We start from the raw sequence: 22586 nt of genomic DNA on the forward strand, positions 1-22586 counted from the left end.
GAGCAAAGAGTAAAAAAAGCAATATTTTTAAGTCAGCTTTGTAAATGATCAAGGAGTAATATTATTTCATTAGCAATTCAGCATAAAAGTGATACACAATACTACTTCAGTAATCTCATTAATGAAGAAACATTATCTTTATTTAATGTCTCCATTTAATACAAATTTAGCTCCTCGTTAAACATCATTAATTGGTAATGAAGCTGGTGGTGTAGCAACAGAGATTACAAAAAAGATTTTGCCTTTATTATAGAGTGCAACCATCAGAGAAAATTATAACTAGGATTAAAAAAATAAAATGAAACACACATGTTTTTGTGAGCACTGGAACATGCTTATCTGTGTCTGTACATGTCATACACACAGAATGTATTTTTAAAAAAACAAAAGTTTTTAAATCTTTTTCCTAGCAGTGTTAAAAGCACACAAATGCCAATTCTTGTCCACCAAACCACTCCGAAATGAGTGGATACAGTATTTGGACTTTATTTTGAGATAAGCCCAAACAGGAATTTCTAACAGGAATTTGGGGGAGTATTTCAGCCTGTGAAGAGCCAAGTATACAACTTTGTCATATACAGTAGTAAATCTGTAGAATCAGTGATTTTTCCTTTTCCTTCCAGTATTAAAAAGGGCTCAGCCCCACTGAGGATGACACACCATGTTTTGTATCCCAAGGGTATTATGTACTGTAACTCCTGTGACATGAAACTGAAACGGGGATGGCATGTCTAGGACAGGGATGTGGGACCAGTAGCACCTCCTTGCAGCCCTCCAGAGCCTCTCTTCCTATTTCCATTGCTTTCTCTTCATCTCAGGAACACCCCTTAGCAACAAGCCATGTTACAGAAGAAGGATGATTCCCACCTCCCTGTAGATTCTCAAGATTTATCAAACTCTTCCCAGTGGTTATCTATCAAACTGCCATGTTATTCCCCTTTAGCCACAAGAAGCATTTTGTTTCCCTGGGAGCTGGCCTGCCAAAGCAGCTGGCTCCTGGTCCAAACCAGAAATTGAGATTTTCAGCTCAGCAACCAAGGGAAGGAAGACTGAGGGAAAATGGTAAAGAAAAAGATGTGGGAGAGGAAGAATGCTATCCAAGACTGAGGTAGTTCAGCTTTTCAGAAGAAGGAACAACAGCACCTGAAAAAGGCTTAGCTGGAGGCTGCATTTATCTGCAGATTTAGGAGCTGACTGTTTTGGTAGCTGACTTCACTGAACTGGGCAAAGCCACTTCTAGTGCTGGTCACTTGCTCTGCACAGGAAGGTGTTCCATCAGTAAAGGGTGGTGAAGGAATCACTCACTACTTCATATCTTTATCTGTGTGGTTCGTATGGCTATGAAATTAATTTCTCAGATTTAAGATACTCGAGCTTCAATAACTTTTCATTATTATAAAGATACTGAATTGTGTTAACAACTGAGTCTGTTTAGCTGTCACTGATTCAGTGCCTCTAAAACTCCTATTTTTTTTCTTTTCCAAAGGCAGGTCAAACAAACCCCACAGTAAAGCTGTTTGTAGTTAATCTTTATGGACCAGCACATACCCTGGAACTGATGCCACCTGACAGCTTTAAGTCAAGGTATATAATTTCATGATGAAATGTTTTATGGTAATTGTTCCCAAAACAATCAGGATGTTAACAGTGGCCACTTATTCACAACTGTTACAAACAATCTTAGGCTGGTGTAGCTCTCTTCTACATAAATTGAGGTAGTCCAATTTATTGCAGGAATAATTTAATAGTGAATTATGCCTCGCAATTATTAGTGTCAACTGGAATGCTTACTGATTGTGTTAGTAAGAGAAATTGTTTTGAATGAATTGAGCATTTTGAAGTATTTTCTTTCTACTGATGGGTCTCTATTGGAAAACATAAAATCTGCTGCTGATTGCTAGCCCTTCATTAATTTAAACAGTGCTGTAAGATCTGAAAGAGATTTCTTGCCATCAAGATCAGCATCTTCACTCTCCTTAAGGTCATTAAAGTTGAACTTTAAGTGTCAGAAGGAGCAAAGAAGTTAAGCAAAAAAGCAATGTGTAAGAAAAGATCCCCAAGATAAAGATAATCTTGAAAATGTTGTTCAGATGTTATGGTTTCACTTCAGAGTTTTCACATTCATTCTGCCTCCTCAGCAGATGGAATGCAATGGTAGACTCAAATAATAATGTTACTATCTTAAAACTTTCTTTTTCTTCTTGAAACTGAAGCCAAATCTCTGGAGCATCTTTGCCAGTTCTTGATAAAGATATTGTTGTTGTTCATTTGATGAAAATTCTGGCTTGCTAGTGCATGAGAAGGCTGAGTAAATCTATTTAAATCTGGGGGAAAAAGTTAGTTTCTTCTTCATTTTACCTATTAAGGCATAATTTCCATGCAGTAAAACTTAGAAAGATTGTATATTTGTTATCTATTTTTACTGTAAATTGTGAATTTGACTCAGGATTTCAGTAACAGTCTTCACACGTGTCATCAACCCATATATGTCCATATGTCAATACATATAGAGATGTGAACAATGCGCTTTAATCAGACTTTTCTAGAGTGAAAATCTTTGAATTTGCAATGATTGGGAGGGGTTTTTTTCTAAAGTATTAGCTTTTTTAGTAAAAGTAGCAGCTACCTTTAGAAGTAATTTTATTTCAGTGTGTTTCTAACCCTTTCATTATGGAGTTATTAGTAAATAGGTCATGGGACTCTTTCAGAATTAAATCAAATGGTTCATTATCACATATAGTTTTAAGGCTCTTTCAGGGCAGAAACATTTTTAGAAATAGTTATAGGTTATTTATTAAACTATTTTTAGAAATAGGTATACAGGTCATACTCATCTGCTGTTATGGAGGGATTCACTCCTGCACAGAGAAACCACAGAAATGGGAAGGGAGGGGCAAAGGGAAAAGGGAAGAGGTTCTGCTAGTTAACCACAAAAAGTAACATTCAGATTCTTAACTTTTCCCATATTGTGTCTGGTGTAGAACCTTTGAAGACATAAAACTGTTTCCCTGATTTTTAGGGCATCTGGGAACTTGATGTAAGATTGAATAAATTCAATGAAAAATTCAATGAAGAAATTCAATGAAAAATTCATTTTCTTCTTTTAGGGATCCTGTAAAGGTGTTTGGTAATATTTCCCAAGTCCTGTCCAGGCTATTCTGATATAAAGATAGGGATAACACTTGTAAATTTTACTCCTGAAAGTTTCATTCTGTAGAAAAATTTAGCACCTGCTATGTACTGGTACTGTCACAAAAAGACTGACAATCTTTCTTCAGCTACATGGTTCTATTTCATGCAATTACTGTTTCCCTCTTGGTGCTTCCATTTCATGTGCACAGTGATGTTTTCTTCAGTGAAAAACATCTTTAATATTTTGCTTCAGTTCTTTGTCCAGAATACAATTAGTTTTTCCTCTTGGGATTGGGATTGTGAGGAAGCTGGAGGTGTGTACAATAGAGCCTGAGAAGCTTGGGGACACAAACTGCTTGCTGTCCTGCTTGTGCTACCTGATGTCGTGGTAGATGTTGTTTTACTTGTGCACACATTTTTGCCCCTCAGTAAGATTAAACATCTGTTAAAGAAAAAAAAAAAAAAAAGAAAAAAGGAAAATATTAGACTCAGAGCACACTTAAAGTCCCCATTGCTATTTATCATTCTGGTATCCAGATGTGAAAATACCTGTTTTCCTAGAAGTCAAATATGAAAGCTAAAGGAATCTGCACGTAGGGTTGCTCAGGTGTGTTCTGCAAACACAGCACCAGGCTGGCTGAAGCTGCAGTGCTCTCCTGTATCCTGCCTTTCCTCTGTGCAGCTTTGCTGCTGGTGCTGCTCAACATCTCTGATCTAGCAAGGAGCCTTTTGAATGTATAATTAAAAGCCTGTTGTCAAAGAATAATGAGATCTCTATCAGTTATAGATTAAAAGCCTAATTATATTCAAGCTTAGCCCCTTGTTTTAAAGGGGGTCTGAGTTTTTTCCAGACAAGCTGACTCCACTGTTGCATATAACTCAGCTGGACTGTGAGAGCTGCCAGCAGGGGAGAAGGGAAGGAAATAGGATGAGAGTGTGCAATAGGTCTTCTCTTAACATCCCCAGCCTGACTGCCCAGCAGGATCTTGGGAGGAGGGAGGCAAATCCTTCATAGCACCAGCCCAAGGGAAGTCCATGTGCTCAGCCAGAGGTGTTGAGGGACAGACAATTTGGCTGATATTATGAGCTGTTTGTTAAAACAGAAACAGGAACACATTGATAGTGAGAGGGACCTCCCTTTTATCCAGAATTCCTGTTATAAAATGTTTGTTATTTTATAATTTTGAAGTGGGCTCTAGCTGAACTATAATATTATAGAACTTTTTTTATCTTTGGCAGTAGGAATGGATTATTTTGCAAAAATGTGTGTATCTGAAGTTATTTGTTGTAGGACAATACTGGCTTCTGTTGGAATTCAGTGCCTGGAAAGTACACAGTTCATGTGCATTTGCAAGCATATGTCTAACAGTTGGTAAAGTTTGTGTATATATGCAAAAATTTTTCAGGGGAACAGCACACTGAAGGACTGAGCCACCTCACTTGTAGAAACACAGATGCTGGACATGTTATTTTCTCCATCCTTTAGTACTCGCACTGTCATGCAGTACAAATTCAGAATTTGAATTAACTGTATATATGATTTTTTTCCCTCAAGTCTAATCTGAAATACCAATGATCTGAACATTGTGTTTTCAAATGTTTTGCTTAGGGAATATTATATCACCATGGTGAAATGGATAAGCAACACCAAGGCTGTGGTGAGATGGTTAAACAGAGCTCAAAATATCTCCATCCTTACAGTTTGTGAAACCACAACTGGAGCTTGTACCAGGGTAAGTTGTTTGGTTTTTGTTTGGTTAGTTTTTTTTCCCCAAGGTCTCTTTTCAAGGTTTCTTCTGCATTTTGTTTTCATATTCAGAAAAAGATATTTGAAAATCAGTTTGCAGATGCAGTAGTTGCAAGCTGAATATAATTAGTCAACAGGGAGAAAATGGATGTGAGAAAATTCTAAATGTGGTGAAATGAGTTCATGCAGTTAGCAGCTTTGAGTGACATTTTCAGAATTACTAATCTTTATTCATTCATTAGCTTCATTGGAAGCTGCAGTTGCTGAACATCATGTACTTGGGATATAGCTAGAGCAGTGACAAGCATGTCCTCTGACAGATATTTTCAGCTGACTGGTTTCTCCTCTCTCCTCCTGCAGAGTTTCGGTTTAGATCTTTCTGTCTCTCACAGCTTCCATACACTTAAGGAAAAAGTGTAAAATTCTTATAACTCCTTCAAATTTGATCACAGAATTAAATAATCTTAGAAAAAAAATTGAAAGGCAACAGGGATATTTCATTTTTGAATGTAAGCCAAACTGAAATACATTTTTCTCTTTGAATCCAGACATATTCCATCCCTGGACCCAGACTTTGACTTCTGACACTCCTGCATTGCATGTCCCCATTCTCTCAGTCAATCTTGCATCTTGAATGCATTTGGCTGCTTTCCCATTCTGAGTCACAATCTCTTCCCAGAACCAGCTAAAAGGATAAATATTTTCTGTACATGCTGATATCAGTACCAACAGATGCTCCAAAGCAGAGGGTATAATTTGGCAGTTTAAATGGTTATGAGTGATTAATGTTGGCCTCTGAGTCAAAAGGCTCCCATCAATGTCTACTACTGAAGTCAGTCATTTTGAAGTGTCAGAGATTATTTCCAAGCTTGTCTCCTCTTGCTCCTACTACAGGGTGCTTTTCCTCCCTCAGAAACTGTGAATGAATCCCCAAAGTATGGATTCAGATTGTGACCTGAAGATTTGGTTCCTGTGAGCCTTTTGTCTTTTTATTAATAAAGTTGGTCCTGAACCACTGCAGCTGCCTCTGAGAGGGAAACCTTTATGTGCTCCAAGGTCAATTGGACTTGTAGGAAGTAGGTGTCCAGGGAGCTGTAATCCAGGACATAATGTAAGAGAGACAGACTGAGAAGTCCCACTCCAGAATACTTACAGTGCAGCACAGGACATTTTTAGGGGGCTGAGGAAAGATAGTGATGCACTCTTGCTGTTGTGAGCACTGCCCAGGCCTGGCTCTTCCTGGAGGGTTCCTACACTGCACCCTCTGGGATGAGGTGATGCTCTTGAAATCATCAGTGGATGAGGAAAGGCTAAATATGTGGGAATTTAGCATTGTATCACACCATTTGATTTCAGCTGTAAACCTTTTTTTCTCTCTAGGATGTTGCACACCTCCTCAGTTTCAAAAAGGAATGTATAAAACCAACTGTTGCAATGGCTACAGTTGGTTTTATACAACTGTAAATAGATTTTCATTTTTCAGGCCATAGATATTCAGATTCTTCTATAGCTAATAAGTTTTAGTTACTTTTCTGTGACTATGACAATTTGCAACAGTTAATGTGTATTATATTTTTTCCAACAATGTGTGCATGATATTTAGTTGTTTTGTTGTTTTTTTTTTTTCAAATAGCATGATGTGAAATGAACAATATGAACAGTAAAATGAACAGTATGAACAATAAAACTCAAAAATTTGTTGTTTTTTTTTTTCCTCATCACTAATTCCACACTACAACCCATTAAAGCACAGGATTGTGATTTGAAAAGGTCTCACAATTTGAGCTTGCTTCTGGCTGTTTGCCCAGTGTTGATGAAGGACCTAAAATATCCAGTTGTCAGATGATGCCTAGAGGTAAAAAACAAATAGAGCTGCCTATGAAAAGCTTCTTGATAGCTAATCAGAAAGGACTGAAATGGCATTCTTACTTCCCCTGTGATGTTCTACCAAAAACTCTGAATAAAGCAGATGACTTTTTAATTAAATTACCATTTATTTCAATGTGAGTGCCAGCAAAGAGATGAGGAGATTGTAACACAGTAGAAAAAAGCCCCATTAAATAGCTAGAGACCTTTTGCTGAATATGGGAAATATTTTTTATCTATAGCTATTCCATAAGAGCAATTTTTTTCCTATTATTTTTTCTTTTAGAAATATGAAATGCAGTCAGATCTGTGGCTTCCTAAACAGGTACAGTAGAAATGCTATTTCTGGATGCATAATACGTAATTGCTTCATTGTCATTTTTATTTAACTGTGTGTTATTTTATAAGCTAATAAAATCCTGAGGCACCTATGAGGGTTTTGGAGGCAATATTCCCTTCAGTTTCTGGTCTATCTGGATTCAGTTCAGTAAGCATTTAGATGAACAGCTGATTAACTACCCAAGTCTGGGATGGTGGAATACAGACCAGATGAATCTCATTCGAGGCATGTCCTACTTACTGTGATTTGTTTCTGATTTAAAAATTATCTCACCAAATTAAAGCAGGAGTTCAAAGATTAGAGGTCATATGGGCTATAATTGGAATGAGCAAGTAAAATATTTCTAAATTCATACCCATAACAATATGTTTAACTAATATGTCAGCCAATTATTCCACCTTCATAGCTTCAGAAGAACTGTCCAATAACTGGATGAAACACATTCCATTTAAACTACATTTCAGGCTTCATTTTGCAATGTGCAAATGAGAAATCATTTTAACAAAAAAACCCTATGCTTTTATAGCAAGCCATTTCCTTTAATACTTCTGTGCAAAGCTAGACACGGAGAGATGGTATCACATCAGGCTACAGGTTGTGGTAAAACCCTGATTCAGACTATCACTTCAATGTGCTTATTTTTCCATACAATTTTATCAAAATCAGTGGGCGTTAAACATGTACTCAGTGAGTCCAAACCATTGAAACTTTTGTTCTTCTCCTTAGCAATAGGAGTTATCTCTGTCATTATTTGTATGTCTGTAAAGGACACTGTCCTGGGAAGTCCCCCTGCATTAAGAATGAGAGTACCAGAGCTTACTGTGAGGGAGAGTGCTGCAAGGGCTGTAATATTCTAAACAGCCTTTAGGAGAGGATTGCACATGGCACGAACTATATTCAGCTTTAGCCACCACATTCTTGTTAAACTTAGCAGAATATACTTAAAACCTAAGAATGTTTTCTCCAACTGACTCCTGAGCACAGCAAAACCAAGGAGACAAAAATATTTATTCTGATCTTTTGTTAAGAAGTGTAATGAGGAGTGTGCCAGACTAACACAATGTTACCCTTACAGAACGAGGAGCCTGTTTTCTCCAAGGATGGCAGTAAGTTCTTCATGACTGTGCCAGTGAAGCAGGGTGGCCGTGGTGAGTTCTACCACATAGCCATGTTCATTGTGCAGGTAAGGCTCTGGTCATCCCTATCTGGTATTTTACTGTGGCCCAGGCAAAGGCCTGAACCTCAGTTTAGTCAAAACACTTGTGTCGAGGTCATTTGTCCTGTCCAGCTTGTCTCTCAGTGCAGTGGGATATTTATAACTTCTTCCAGAATAAATGCTAATTTTACCTTCTCTAAATGCATTATACATGCATATTTTTAAATTAAAAATAATTTTAAATGTCTATTCAGAATCTGCTCTTACAGAACAGTAAAGGGAGGCAGTACCCAAACTTAAAACTTTTGTGAAAGTTAGAACTCTTTTATTACCCTTTGCAACATCTTTCAGCAGCTTTCATTTCCCAGGGTCATTACTTTTTCCAAAGAAGAATCTGAAAGAAGATAAATTTGCAGTGTGACTTTGAAGGTCACCAGTATGAAGTTGTGATGAACTAATAAAGGAAATTATGCCCTGGAACGGAACACTCCAAGGCATCTATTTAAATCATCAGAGCATTAATCCAGGTGCTTTAGCAGAGCCATATGACATAGGAGGGATTACCAAAGTACCCAAACATCAAAATAGCAGATTTGTGCCAGGCAGCTCTGTTATCTGCCTTTATGACAGTGTTCTGGTATGAACATTATAAGTCTGAAATATGTTCACAGTGCACTGCAGACAGAACAAGAACAAAAGAGCTCTAATGACAGTTTAACCTGAGGAAACAAGAACAGAGATGCTCATTCACCAGAGTAAATATATCAGGAAAGAGTCAGTGAAGATAAAAAGGGATCACAGGCATGTTGAATTCTATTTCCTAAAGAAAACAGTAACTCAGATGACAGTCTTGTGAAGGTGTATTGATATAACAACCACAGAAAAATTCACACCTGAGCAAAACCATTTAGTCAGTTGTGGTGGGTCTAGGGCTGGCAAAATGCCAGCACGACCACTAGAATATACTTACTCATTTCCTACTGTGAGATAGGATTAGCAGGAAGGCAAAGCAGGCTCAAAACTTTATTAAAAATAACTAAAAGAAAGCCAGGCTGGCCTTGTTACCAGTTCCCAGGATGGAAGGAAAAGAGAGGATTCCTGATGTTTGTTTATTTTAAATTGTGAATCTCAGAGAGGTGAATCTAGTTTTTAATTGGCTTATTAACATGCTTATTCTCAAAGCCAGCCAGCAATTGGTTTTCTTAGGCACAGAGAAAGCTCTCAGCAGCTCCTCTCAGAAAAAAAATCGCTTCCGTGGGTGGCTCCAATGCAAAACCAGCACATCAATCAAGTCTTATTTTGGTATCTTTCACAGTGTGAATAAATAGCTTTAAAATAAATTAAATAATTATGATCTAGATCTGAAAGTTCACTTGCAACATTCCCAACATTCCATTGTTACAGATACAGTCAAGTTTGCCTTAACCTTGTAGGCTCTGACATTTCTTGCTACTAAAAAGTCCTGAATTAGAAACAAGGAAACTTGATTCTAATTCAGGAAAATGTTTAAGCAAAGATCAAGCCCACTCCTATTCAGTAAAATAATACATGCATACTTTTAAACCCCTTTAAATTCCAGCAGAATAATGTTTAAAGTCCAGCTTATGTTTCAGAATTTAGTATTCTGTCCCTTTTAGGCAGAATTAGAGCCCTGAGTACTGTACAGCTCCAAACCTAAAAAATACTTCTATTTTGCCTGCCATCAGCATGAATAAACAAATCTGAATGGTATCACCAATGACAAATTTGGCTTCAAGCATGTAGCTGCTCCTGAGAAAAAGGAAATGTGATATCCCATGTATCAGCCATTATTCATCAGTAAGCAACATTCTGCGTGGTAATGGGGCCGATACAAAGCAGTAAAGGGCAGGAAATATGTTTATATGATCTGTTTTACACACTGCATTAATCTGATTGTCCATTACTTCTAAAGCAAACACAGAGGCATAAAAAGTATATTAACCGTTGCACATAAAGCCCTTTGTCACATTAGATGTTTGTCACACCTTGTGAGAGCCACAGCAGCACAGCAGGTGCCCTGCAGAATTTAAAGCAGTCAGCAGATCACCAGTATCCAGATGGTCACAGCATTTCCAAGATGGAAAAGGGTAACTCTGGAGTTTGGCACTGGGATTCTCATTCCTTCTCTGGTGTCACTCAGTAGAGGCACCAGCCCATTGACAGAAATCAGTTTTCATGTGCAGGAAAGTTAGAAGAGAGACAATGTGGAATTGCAGGGATAAAGAAGCAAATTTTAATGGCTCACTTCCAAAAGTGTTAGGGTTAGGGTTTAGGGTTAGGGTTAGGGTTAGGGTTAGGGTTAGGGTTAGGGTTAGGGTTAGGGTTAGGGTTCACTGAGGCTGATTTCTCAATCTTACAACAAATGTTGGTCTTTCTCAGGCTGCATTTCTTTGACTGCACTTTAAAAAAGCATGTGTCAATGATACAAAGCACGTTAGCAGAGACATCTAATTAAATCTTTATGCAGGGAGAAGTTACTGTCTGAAAGGTTACTGTCAGAGATTATTTACTGTATGAATGGAGAGGGCTGGATGTGTGGTTTATTGTTTTCAAATGCTTTTAGTAACTTATGAAATATTTAAAAGAAACTAATCTCAAAATGGGATTGAATCATGTCTTATGTATCTAGACATTTCTTTCATGGAGCTTTGCCACTCTAGAAAATCTCTTTTTTTCAACCACAAAATAAGAATTATAAAGTAACTTTAATGGATCAAGGGGATAACTTTTTTCAAGCTTCATAAATTATGTATTACGGCTGTAACCTTGAAAAATAACCATGTTTATTAACGCTTGGCTACACTTTTTATTGCTCTTTCTTGTTAGATTCTGTGATCTTAATATTTAAATATCTTTTTCAGTAGTTGCAGCTTCTTTCTCTCTAAAGAAGAAATAGTCACTTACATTAAATCACTAATATGTATTTTAATAATTCCTGGAGACAGTACTGAATAACAGAATCTTCCTGAACAGGAAGCCCTCATCATAAACAGATGTACAGTACCTAGTACAATATCCTGTTTGTATTTGGTACTTGCAAGGCTTGTTGTAGAGTTGCTATGTCATTCTTTCCTTGTGGATCTGTTAGGAAACAGATCAATTCCAAGGGACTTGGTTCTGCCTTGCCAGCTCCCAGCATGTCTCATAGGGTATCTTTGTGATTTGCCTCTTTTGAGTTATTGCTGCTGTTGATGTGGAGCTCAGGGCACAGGTCAGAAGTACATGGATTTAAAAAATAGCCAATCTTTTTGTCTTTATGACTTTTTGTAGGCCTTTTAACCACTAAGTATCACCTCTGAGATGTCATCTCTTTTCTTTATAAATTTTGTCTTGAATTTGAAAACTAAGACTATGTATATCCATGCCAAGCATAATAACCCTAATAAAAAAAATCCACATAAGGTATGTCCAAGCTGTGAGGGTTGAAGTTTTAATCTTCAGTAGCCTGAGCCATGATTTTACCTGTTGCACTAGGAAACACCCTCAGAAAAGCTTCTCACTGAGGTTTTTTTGATTTTAACCTGTCTGATAAATAGTCTGCTGCAACTTCCAGCCTGAGAAGAGAGTTGGTTTTACCTGCATTTCTTTCAGACTTCTATTATTTGTTGACATGGGGGCAGCAGAACTAAAAATTGGGCTGAAAACCAAGATAATTTTAATGACTTTTAAAGGCTTATAGATGGGAGGGAAAGGATAAGTGAAGTTCAGGCCTGTCAAAATGTTTATTGGGTTTGTGGTTTAATGATGCTATGTTGCATAGTAAAGTTTAAAAAGCTGTAATCAGACACGTGCAGGCAATCCTGCTAGGCAAGGAAGAATGTAGCAAGGTGAAAGTTAATGTTTTCCATCTCTCAACAGGCTAAAAGTGAACAAATCAGTGTGAGACACCTGACATCAGGGAACTGGGAAGTTATCAAAATCCTGGCATATGATGAAAATACTCAAAAGATGTAAGTACTATTCCCTTTGTTAATAATAGTATTCAAGTTATTAAAGTTGAATCAAATTAACTCAAAATTAAACAACAATATTTCTTTCATTTAGATCATTAACATAACTCGGATACACCTGAGTACATAAGGTGCAGTTTTAAGAAAATTCAGCTGCCATTCTTTTCCTAAATGCTTTTTTATGCAGAGAAAAAGAATCACACGTTGATATCACTTGACTCTGTATTTTTCAGAATAAAAGGAACCAACACACAGAGCAGCAGTAATAATATTTTGGTAACTTCTTTCCTGGAATCCAGATAAGAAGTTATAATAAATTTTTAGTACTTGATAAAACATCACACCTTTACTGCATGAGGTCTCAGAGTTTTGGGGATCTGATCCAACTTCATAAATTCAAATTATTTGTAGAGATTATCAGAACTCCTGATTCTCACCCACGGAGAAGTCTTTCCACAGCCCATCTTAGTGAGAGAGTGGAAGGAAATGCAATGCATATTTGAAGTCTCTTTTTGGGGAGGACTTCAGAACTAAGACAAAATGTCTGAAGGCTTCACCTGAATTCAGTGGATCTTGTTTAATTTTCACTTTTATCTGTCCATGGCAAAAAATACACAAGCATATCTAATTCTCATTTGCATTAAAATGAATGATACTTCAGCAAGAACTTTTTTGAGTCTGCAAGAAGCCCCATCTTTTCCACTGGTACTGGAGAAAGCCTTTTTTTACAAGTCTTCCTATGGGTTTTGAAAATATATCCATAGAGAATTTCCTGGTGCTTCAGCAAGGCCCAGGGGTAAAAGTGAGGTCTGGATGCAGTCAGGCTGCAGAGAGGTGACAGAGGCACAAGGGCTGTCTCAGCCACTTGAGGGACTGACTTGGCCTCCTTCTGCCTGTCAAGCAGAAACTCTGTGGGGATCTCATCAGGGAAACACCAAGGGCTTGTCTTGGAGTTCTTGCAAAGTCTATTTCCAGCAATGCAAAGCAGATAGAAGAAAAAGTTGGAGCTCAGAAAGGCTCTCAGATCTCATAAGAGTTATTTTAATATATGACATAATTTCATTGTGACCTTTATCTGCTATTTGGGTTTGAATTGCAAACTCTTGGAGTGAAGCAGAAACTTTCTCTCTTGTATTTTTAATATGGACAGAGGTTTCCTGCTTGCTACTGAAGTTCCTGGGCATCACAGGAATTAAAATAATGATATTCTGTTTTCATCATGGTTTTAACAGGAAATTGTATAGCTTCTGAAATAACTAATTTGTATGTTGGATCTAAGTTTAGTCTTGGAACTTGGGTTTATATATAAGTAATTGATCTTCATGGATATTTGTGAACTTGTAATTTTTAAAAATGTTACTTCTAGTGTCTCTCACTTCTCTAAACACTACCCAATCAAACAGTTTACCAAACTGAGTTTTAAATTTTTTCCTCTTTTGGACACAGTTATTTCTTAAGCACTGAAGAGTCCCCAAGAGGAAGGCAGCTGCACAGGTAAGAGCTACATGGGGCTGTGTTATCAGCTTCTTCATCCCAAGCCATAAGTGCTATGGCGCTTGGATAATGATTTACATTGTGTAAAAAATTAGTATGCTTGAGCTGTAACAAAGAAACTGCCACAGCTTTTCAAAATTAAAATTTCCATTTTCTAAAAAATTGAAAAATTTCTAACAAAAAATCTTTTTTCCACTTAGATCTTCACTAGTTCTTTACAAGCATCTAAAAAGTTAAACCTAAATTCAAGCATTTAACATAACTGTGGTTTACTGTGTAAAAATATTTATAGGGTTTAATCATGTAACTTAGTGTGGGGGAAAATCACCTTTTTTTCAGTGCTTAAACCTGAGGCTAGTGAGGTTTTCATGGTTTCCTACTAATGCTGTGAGTTATTTCAGTGCCAGTGGTGCTTTGGGCAACTTTTGGATCCTGTCCACATAGCCAAGGTTGCTTTGTTGTATTTTATTCCAATGTAAAATGTTTCTGATCATTTTCCTCCCCCAGTGTATCAACAGTGGGGTCATTGAACCGTCAGTGTCTCTCGTGTGACTTCCAGAAGGAGCAGTGCACGTACTTCAGTGCAAAGTTCAGCCCCATGAACAGGCATTTTCTCCTGCACTGTAAAGGTGAGGCAAATACACAGGGTGCAATGCTGCTGGCTACTGAATTAATGTATTCCTTGAGAAGGGCATTAGGCTGGATTCTAACATTTAGGTCAGCAGTGGGTTTCTCAAAGTTCTGTACAGAGCCTATTATAAGACTGCAAGTAAAGGTGTTCTGGGAAATTATTAAATTAAAGATGTTCTGCTAAAATATGAGTGATGTCAGAATGCTGCTCCAATCCTGACCCCTCTGTCCAAGTAAAGGGCATCAACTTACATTCATCCTAAATAGAAATCCTTCAGCAAAACATTTGGAATTTTGGTTATGCTACTGTAGTTTGTAACAGTTTATTATGTTATATATTGGGATTGATCTTGTGTGACTATACCTAGTTTAAAAATGAGGGCCTGTGTTCTCTAGCAGTGTTTGTACACATGTATGTGCAGTGTATCTGTACACCCCCATAATTATGTGTATGGGTGTATCGACCAAAAAACAGGTGTTGCTTAATCCCCAGGGACAGATCCTCTATATCAGCTCAATTGTAATAAATAACTCACAGTGGTTTTCTGTTAGCTGCATTCCAGTAGCACTAAATGACACCAGTTGGCTTCAGAATTTCTGTATAAACAAAAAAAATTAAAACCATCCCACACAGAGAAAGTTACAACCCACCCATAAGAAATAAACACTGATACATAAGTGATACAAAAAGCTTCAGAAAAGCATGAGCCAATGCATAATAAAGTACATAGTTAGACCTGTTGTCCTTGAAACTTGAAAAATTTTACAGACACTATCCCCCCAGCATTTTTTTAATAGCTGAGATCAGGGTGCAAAGAGCAGATGACAATTCATCTGAAATTCATATGAATAGCTCATTTTATATTCATGCTTTTTCTCTGTTTCTTTTACAACTCTACTATTTTTCCCCCACAAAAATAAAATACCTGCTGACTTGAGCATTGAATGTATCCAAACAAGGAAACCATGAATATATATTGGCTAAAATAAGGTATTTGTTTTCAGTTTTGTTGTTTTGGGTTGGTTTTTTGTGGGAATGCACCTACAGTACATAGCTGATTAGTAGGAGAATGTACAGAGTGTACATTGTATGGTTTATACATGGTTAAATCTGCAGCAGAAGTGATGGAGCTAATCTTGAGATCCTTCTCTGAGTAATGAGCTCCTCATGCTTTAAGCAGAGTTTTCCCTTGTGCTTGTTGTAATCTCTATGGGGTAAATCTCAGATTCTTGCAGGAGAGAGGGTTGATAAATTGGGAAGAGTTTTTTGCCCTGAATCAGCAATGTGCCAGGGTCCAAAAGCATCTTGTTACTATTTTAGCTAAATATATTCAGCCTGTAATTTTTAATGTGCTTCTTTGATATAAAAATGTGGATGCCAGTAGGAGGCTGTGCATGTGATTACTCACAAGCTCACGACTTTCAGTGACTTTGGCAGTTCTCTGTTTGAGCTGGGAAGGTTGTAGATCATCCTCCCAGGATTAAACCTACACTCCACTGGGTTGCAGTAGACTACCCTGAGCTGTGGATGTTGGGCAGGGATGATAAACCACCATCATTAATTTTTTCTGCCTCTAACATTAATGTGGAGTTTATGCTGGCTGGGAGTTATTCAGGGTCTTCTCCTGTGTTTCCTCAGAGCTTGGCAGGTACAGCAGCAGCGTGGCCCCTGTGGAGTGCGGCAAGGTCACCATAGAACTGGCATCAAAACTCTTCTGCTTGTGAAAGTATGAGCAAACTGCTTTGAGGAGACAAATGGCACATCTGCTGTGTGCATACACACTCATTTTCCCACAGCAAAAAGCCTTCACCCAGTTGTTACAGAAGCAATTTGCCCAGAAAAACCCTTGAGGGACTCTGGACTGGTTCTATCTGTATAAGCTGCAATTCTTCAACCTCCTGTTCACCCACAAGCACCTTTATTAGGATTGTTTTTCCTTCTAAGTTTCCCTCAGCCAGGAGATCTCTCTCATTTTACCAGCTGTATCCATCTCCAGAGACTCTCCTGAGTGAGGGCTTATTTCTTGTCTGGTAGATGGAGGACTGGCTCCTCAGCCTCTCAGTTTTGGCAAGCACATCCTTTTCACACTGCTTGGGGATGTTTCCTTTAGCACTTCACAAACACTAGCAAGATATTTTCCTCTCCACTCAAATAAGATAGTTTAGAAAGGGAGTAATTGTTTCTCCTCTTTTATACAGCAGGAAATAAGCTGTGGGTTTGGGATTAGTGATGGAAGGTCAATGGTAAATCCAAGTATTGTGCTTTGTTCTGATGCACTGTAACACAATGCCTCTGACACAAATTTGTCTCTTTTTTTCCTCTGATCAGCATTTTAATCTACTGCAATCTCCTTTTTTTTTCAAAATGTCATTATCCTTCCATCTTTTAGTATGACAAATAGAGATAGGCTGGAAAATGCTGGTGCTTCCCTGCTCAGAAATCATCTTGCTTAAATAAGAATTGAAAGCAAAATGACAAATTCAGAAGTAAAAAGAGCTGGAAATAAAAACAAACCAAAACAAAAGAGACATCTTATGAAATTATCTTCTTAGAGAGCTAAGGCAGAAAGCTGTGATTTGTCAACAATCTACCTGTAAGATTTTTGTCAATCATCCCCCTTGAGGGAGTGAATGAAACTGATAAAAATCTTCAGTGAAGGCTGTGAATGTCATCATGTTATTTATTTCAGGTATTTACATTTCCCTAGGCTCATGCCATAATTAATTGAGAGAGACAACCTCTCAAAACACATAAATTAAGCTCTGTCTCTTCGCTCTCAAAGGGAATTGTTTTCTTTTTCCTCAAAAAGAGAGTTGTAACTCCTAATTTCAAAGGGTGCATGCCTTCATCTGCCATGGAGTCCTCAGGGACTTCAGCTTTACTGCATTGTTCTTCATCACCCAATAGTGACTGAATGCTTGTAATTTAAGCACTTAAGTAAAACAGAGCTTCTGATGTGTGAATTCCATGCTGTTGGGGGTGGGGACACAAGATTTTCTTTTGCAGGTTTACACTGGTGGGGATCTCCAGAGCAGGGACAGCAGCCTTGAGCCACTTCTGAGTATGCTGCATGCTTGGGTTATGCCAGTTTCACATACCACCTTGGGCATTTGCACAGCAGCTGCTGGCATGAAGAATTATTCCTTGTTCTTAGTTTCTTAGTGGTGCGGTAAAAATAAAGTATGTGAAATAGGATTAGACTACATCACACCTAGATTTAACTGTGAAGCTGTTGGTTTTGCAGAGTTGGCATACCGAGGGAGCTTCTTCAAAAGACAATAATGGGAAATATATTTTTTCAACATATCTATAGTTTTTTCCTAAAGAAAATAAGTGGACATTATCATTAATTAATTTCCCAGTCAACCTGTCAAACTGCTATATTTTAAACAGTACCATTAAGTGCATCCATAATTTTTTAATTCATCATTTAAAACTAAAACCTGGATTATTAAAGAAAAAAAAGGAATGCTCTGTTGGAACTGTAGCCCAGCCTGTGTCATTTCCAAGAGGCACCAGTGGAGTTCCTGCTGTGTTTGAAGGGAATTGTGTTTGTATGAATTTTCCAGGATCCTGTCTTGTGTGGTAACTGGTGCTCCAGTACAAACTACCTCATCCCTCTTCTGTTTTTCCTCTCTCCTCAAAACAGGACCAGGTGTTCCAGTTGTAAGTGTGCACAGGACAAGTAATACTGCAAGTGAGTATACCTTATGAAATAACTAAGTTTTTTTATCATCCCTAATTTCTTTGGGGAGTATGGGAGAGGGGAAAGTAAGCACATGAAAATGTCATGCAAGTACATGAAAACTAATTCATATAAAGTGCTAGTAATTACCTTTTAGCAACATCCACATCAGCAAATGGCAAGGAAAGCAGTTAATCCTAAAACTTTTCCAGATTTTTAGATATCTTTTGGACTAGATGCATGTGACTCATCTTCTGTTTACACTAAAGTAAATTAGATGGCAGGCTGGTCTTCATCCTTTTCACTTCCTGTGTAGATCATGCTGCCGTTGCAGTACACTTTCTATGTTTTTAGAGATGATTTTAAAGCTACAATCCAATTATGTTAAAGTCACGTACAGTCCTGGGATGATTGATCATAAAAGCTGACCTGCATATGGTGATTTAGTCCTTCTCTTCTATTTCTCAAACCAGAACAACTCCACTGACGTTTTCAATTAAGACAAATCCAATAATAAAGGCTTTTTAGGAGGGTATTTATATCTCTATTTGTCAAGTTTTACTCATTATTTTCTTGTGTATTGATGCCAGTATTTACTGTTACTCTTTCCTGGCTGCTGAGGTCCTTTTTGCTGTCCTTCAGCAGTTGAATTCTCCTGGTGGTGCAGCAGAGGTACCATCTCTGCCACCTGCAGCTCTACTGTGACTCCACTGGCATGGAAGTGTGGGTTACAGGAACGAGAGACATCTTTTCATTCAAAAGCACTAAACCAGCTCTTACATATCCTCATTTCATTAACTGGATTATTCCCAGGATTTTTCCCAGAATCCAGAAATCCTGAACTGTACCTGTGTTCATCCCCTTTGTCCTGGGCCAGTCACTGTTCAGTGAAGCTAATCTTGCATGTGAAGTACCATCCTGATAAACAGTGCCATGCTATGAAGTGTTAATTAATATCTGCACTTTAGTTTCCTTTTTCCACCCCCTTTTTTTTAATGCCATTGTTTGTGTTTGCAAAGCCCAGTTCCAGAGCACACCCGGGGCAGGGAGTTTTATCCAACTCAGTAAAGGGTATCTATTGCTCAAATAAATGCATTTTAGACTTGTGTGGAGCTCCTCATTTCTGTGAAGGCAGGCTTTTGCTCTTTATTACCTGCATCTAAAGTACTATGGAGTGTGAATTACTGAAACGGAGATTTATGTGCAGCACCTTGGAGTAAAATAAAGCAAGTCAGGATAGAGAGATGTTGTTTGTTGTAACAACAACAAGCCAAATAATAAGAGAGATAATTTACCATTAGTGTTTCAGTGCAAGATGAGATTATCCTCTTCAATTCATAAAGGAATGATTAAGGATTATTTCAATTATTCCATCCTCAGACTATAATTATACTATTTTGGTTGACTGCCCAGAACAAGCATTCTCCTCAGATTATCTTTTTTGGCCCTAAGTGAAGAGTTTATTATTTAATTTAAAAATTACAAATTTTGGAAGCAAGATCATTAATTTGAGTTAAAAAAAAAAAAACAAACCACAACAAATTAGCTATTCTTTCATGTGTAAAAGGGTTGCATCAAATTAGTCTGCAGCTTTAAACCAAGCTGATGATCTTGCTCTTGGCTGAAGTGCGGAAGACAAATAAGGACATGCAGTGACCACATTTAGCTGTGCTGGCTAAATTCTGCCTTGGAATAGGTAATATTGGGGGAAAGGATACCTGCATGAGGCTTAGGATATTGCCCAGCAGAGCAGCCTTGTGCTGCTGCAGCTGCTCTCAGGATTTGTCAGTGATGCTGATGTTCTTGTTGGTCATCAGAAATTTCCTTGGTGGTGCATGATGATAACAAAGGCCTCCAAAGCCAGAAAAACGAACTGGATGTGTAGCTTTTTGAATTGAAAGGTAGCTACATTATAAAAAATGTAATTACAGAAGAAATTAATTTACAATGTTAGTTGCAAGATTAATTTGCAAGATCATTGCACATTTGTCCTTTTTTTAAAATTTTTTTTGAATCCTTATGTATCTCTGGTGTGATGATTCTCCATGCCTTTCAACATGGTTTTTCTTTCTGTTTTCTAGAGTTTTATATTCTGGAAAATAACCCTGTGTTAAAAGAAGTTGTTCTTAAGAAAAAGAATTACAAGACTGAAATCAAAATGCTTCACATTGAGGATTACGGTAAATCTGGCAAAATTTTATTTTAACAAGCCAAAAGTTTTGTTTCAATGTTGCTGTTTTTCATCTGTGTAACTACCAGCCTTTAATGTTTTGCTCTTTTCTTAAAAGAATTCCCTTTGCAGTTGTCACTGCCAAAAGATTTCACGGATCGAAACCAGTATGCCCTTCTATTAATAATGTAAGTATCTATTTTGAATCACTCAAAATAATAAAAAAGTGCTTCATAGAAAAGATTTAAATCTGAAATTTGGGGGTTTTTTGTTTGTTCTTTTTTACCCTTTTGTAGGAAAATAAATCTCATGGATTTGAATTGAGAAATCAAAAGGCTTGTTCTTGGGAAGATTTTGTGACAGGTGCTGTCTGGTAGAGATGCCTGGGGTTTTTTTGCTAGTCCAACCTGACTGTGCTTTGCTGTACTTTCATGTTTGGGAGGCACTGGTGTTTCTGATGGTGTAGCTTTAAGTAGTCCTGCAGTGTTTCCTGGACTCTTACTGATCCTGCCCACAGAGCATCTCACTCAGAGCATGTGCTCCTTTTTATCCCTGAGAGAAATGAGTAGACCTTCCGGAAGGGGCTCAGTTGAGATGCATAAAACTGCTTTTAGGAACTCCAGAATGAAATAAAAGTTACTTTTGATCTTCAGTGGTTGAAGGCATGATAGGCATGATCCAAAGTCTGTGGATTTTTGTAGAAAAGCTGCATGGGAGGAGAATGGTATTCCCTGGAAACCCATGCTGTTCTTTTAAAAGGAGATGGGGAGTGTGTTTCTTGCAGGGAGAGTCAGCCTTTAAGTTCTGTGTCTGCACGTGGGTAGCAGAGGAAAAGAACAGAGTCATGAGAGTGACCTGGGAAAGTGGTGATGGCCAGCTCAGGGCATCGCTCCTGTCTCCGCCTGAACTCATCATGGGTGGAGAGAGCTTTCCTGGACCTACAAAACTTCTTCCAGTCCCAGCTGGAAAGAATTGATGTGAATTTCAGTAACAGACGTGTAGGAGTGCGCAGCTAAATTGATGAAAATGCCTGTTACGGAGCTGTGTCACCTGGAGCAGGTCTCCCCTCAGTGACAGCACAGATCCTCATTGCTGGATGTGAGGTGTTTACAGACCTGACCTCTGAATGATCCCAAATTCCTCTGCTCAGATCAGATAATAGGACAGAAAGGCACAAACCTGCTTATTTCTAAGCCCAGTTTGTGTTTTATAACTCAGAATGTTCAGTTGTAATTATCTGCAGTTGTGGAAGCTCTCTGCTTTAATTGGCTCTCTAACACATTTTTCTTCCCTTGTGGAGAAACAGGACACATGGATTTTATTTCATCTTTGCAGCATGATCTTGGAGGCATGATTATATTTTAAGCAGCTCTTATATGAATGCCAAAGGCAAACTGACTCTGTGAGTTGACCCCAGCAGCACTGCAGGGACTTGCAAACACTTGTGCTTATTCCTGTTTCTGAGAGCAGGGAAACACGAAGGTGTAAGCAGTGCAACGCTTCCCTTTTCAAGTATCCCAGAAATACATAATCTGCCATATATGGCTGTGCGAAAATATGGGGTTAAAAACTCATTTAGAACCTAGAGAAGACAGAAGGGAAAGATCAGAAACCTGACAAGTCCAAGGCCAGAAATCACAGGAAAAGAAAAGGAAAAAAAAAGCTAAAGAAAATATTTTTTAAAATTGGTTTTCAATATCAAGAGTTGAAAGAAGGGAGAACAGTATTGAGTCAGGATTTGAATTTAAATTTATCAAAGTTGTTGGTACACAGTGAGCAAATAATGTGGCCAAGTCATGATGTATGGTTATGTTTTATATTTGTTTTTGGGTTTTTTATGATAGGCATGTGGGATAATAAGGAAAGTCATCAATTTTTTAATAAAAATTGTTGTATCTGCATTTATAGTATGGAGACTTTGCTTCTTTTAGGTCACATTTTTTGCAATACTGAATTCTTAATTTTAGCTTTAGCAGGGGTTATTTCTAAAAAACCCTGTACGCTAGTGAAAGTATGAAACTGCAAATTTTAAATCTGTCCTGGCTCATGTACTGTAGCATGTTTTGTGTCCTCCTTTTCCCAAGAAGAAAAAGAAGTTACATTAAGCTGTATTTCTTCAGCAGCTTTTTACAGACTTAAAGCTAAGGTTGCCAGCAATTCCTTTTTCTATTAAAGAAGTCCCCAAATGAAATATAAAACTGCAAACTGTCACTGAAGTTATGGGAGGTTCCCTTGTGGGATGATTATTTGAGCCTAATAAATTCTGCCTAGCTCTTGAGAAAGAACTGTTGGATATCTGTGAGTGTACAGGGGGTAGTTTCTTGACCCACACAGCTCCAAATTGACATCCTAAGGTTTATTTCATGATCAGAAGTACTACTTTAACAAAAAAAA

The 22586-nt window shown here is 37.8% G+C and overlaps 1 protein-coding gene across 1 annotated transcript in view; it reads left to right on the top strand.

Moving 5' to 3' along the window:
- DPP10 (dipeptidyl peptidase like 10) overlaps positions 1–22586 on the top strand; it is a 236978-nt gene that overhangs the window by 198962 nt on the left and 15430 nt on the right. Inside the window, exons 10-19 of the mRNA XM_050977060.1 lie at positions 1487–1584; positions 4742–4865; positions 7032–7070; positions 8161–8268; positions 12121–12212; positions 13659–13706; positions 14214–14335; positions 17987–18034; positions 20104–20202; positions 20311–20380. Coding sequence (XP_050833017.1) covers positions 1487–1584; positions 4742–4865; positions 7032–7070; positions 8161–8268; positions 12121–12212; positions 13659–13706; positions 14214–14335; positions 17987–18034; positions 20104–20202; positions 20311–20380 — 848 coding nt within the window. The remainder of the gene's footprint in view (positions 1–1486; positions 1585–4741; positions 4866–7031; positions 7071–8160; positions 8269–12120; positions 12213–13658; positions 13707–14213; positions 14336–17986; positions 18035–20103; positions 20203–20310; positions 20381–22586) is intronic.

Source organism: Serinus canaria, chromosome 7, assembly GCF_022539315.1.
Source record: "Serinus canaria isolate serCan28SL12 chromosome 7, serCan2020, whole genome shotgun sequence".
NCBI lineage: Eukaryota > Metazoa > Chordata > Aves > Passeriformes > Fringillidae > Serinus > Serinus canaria.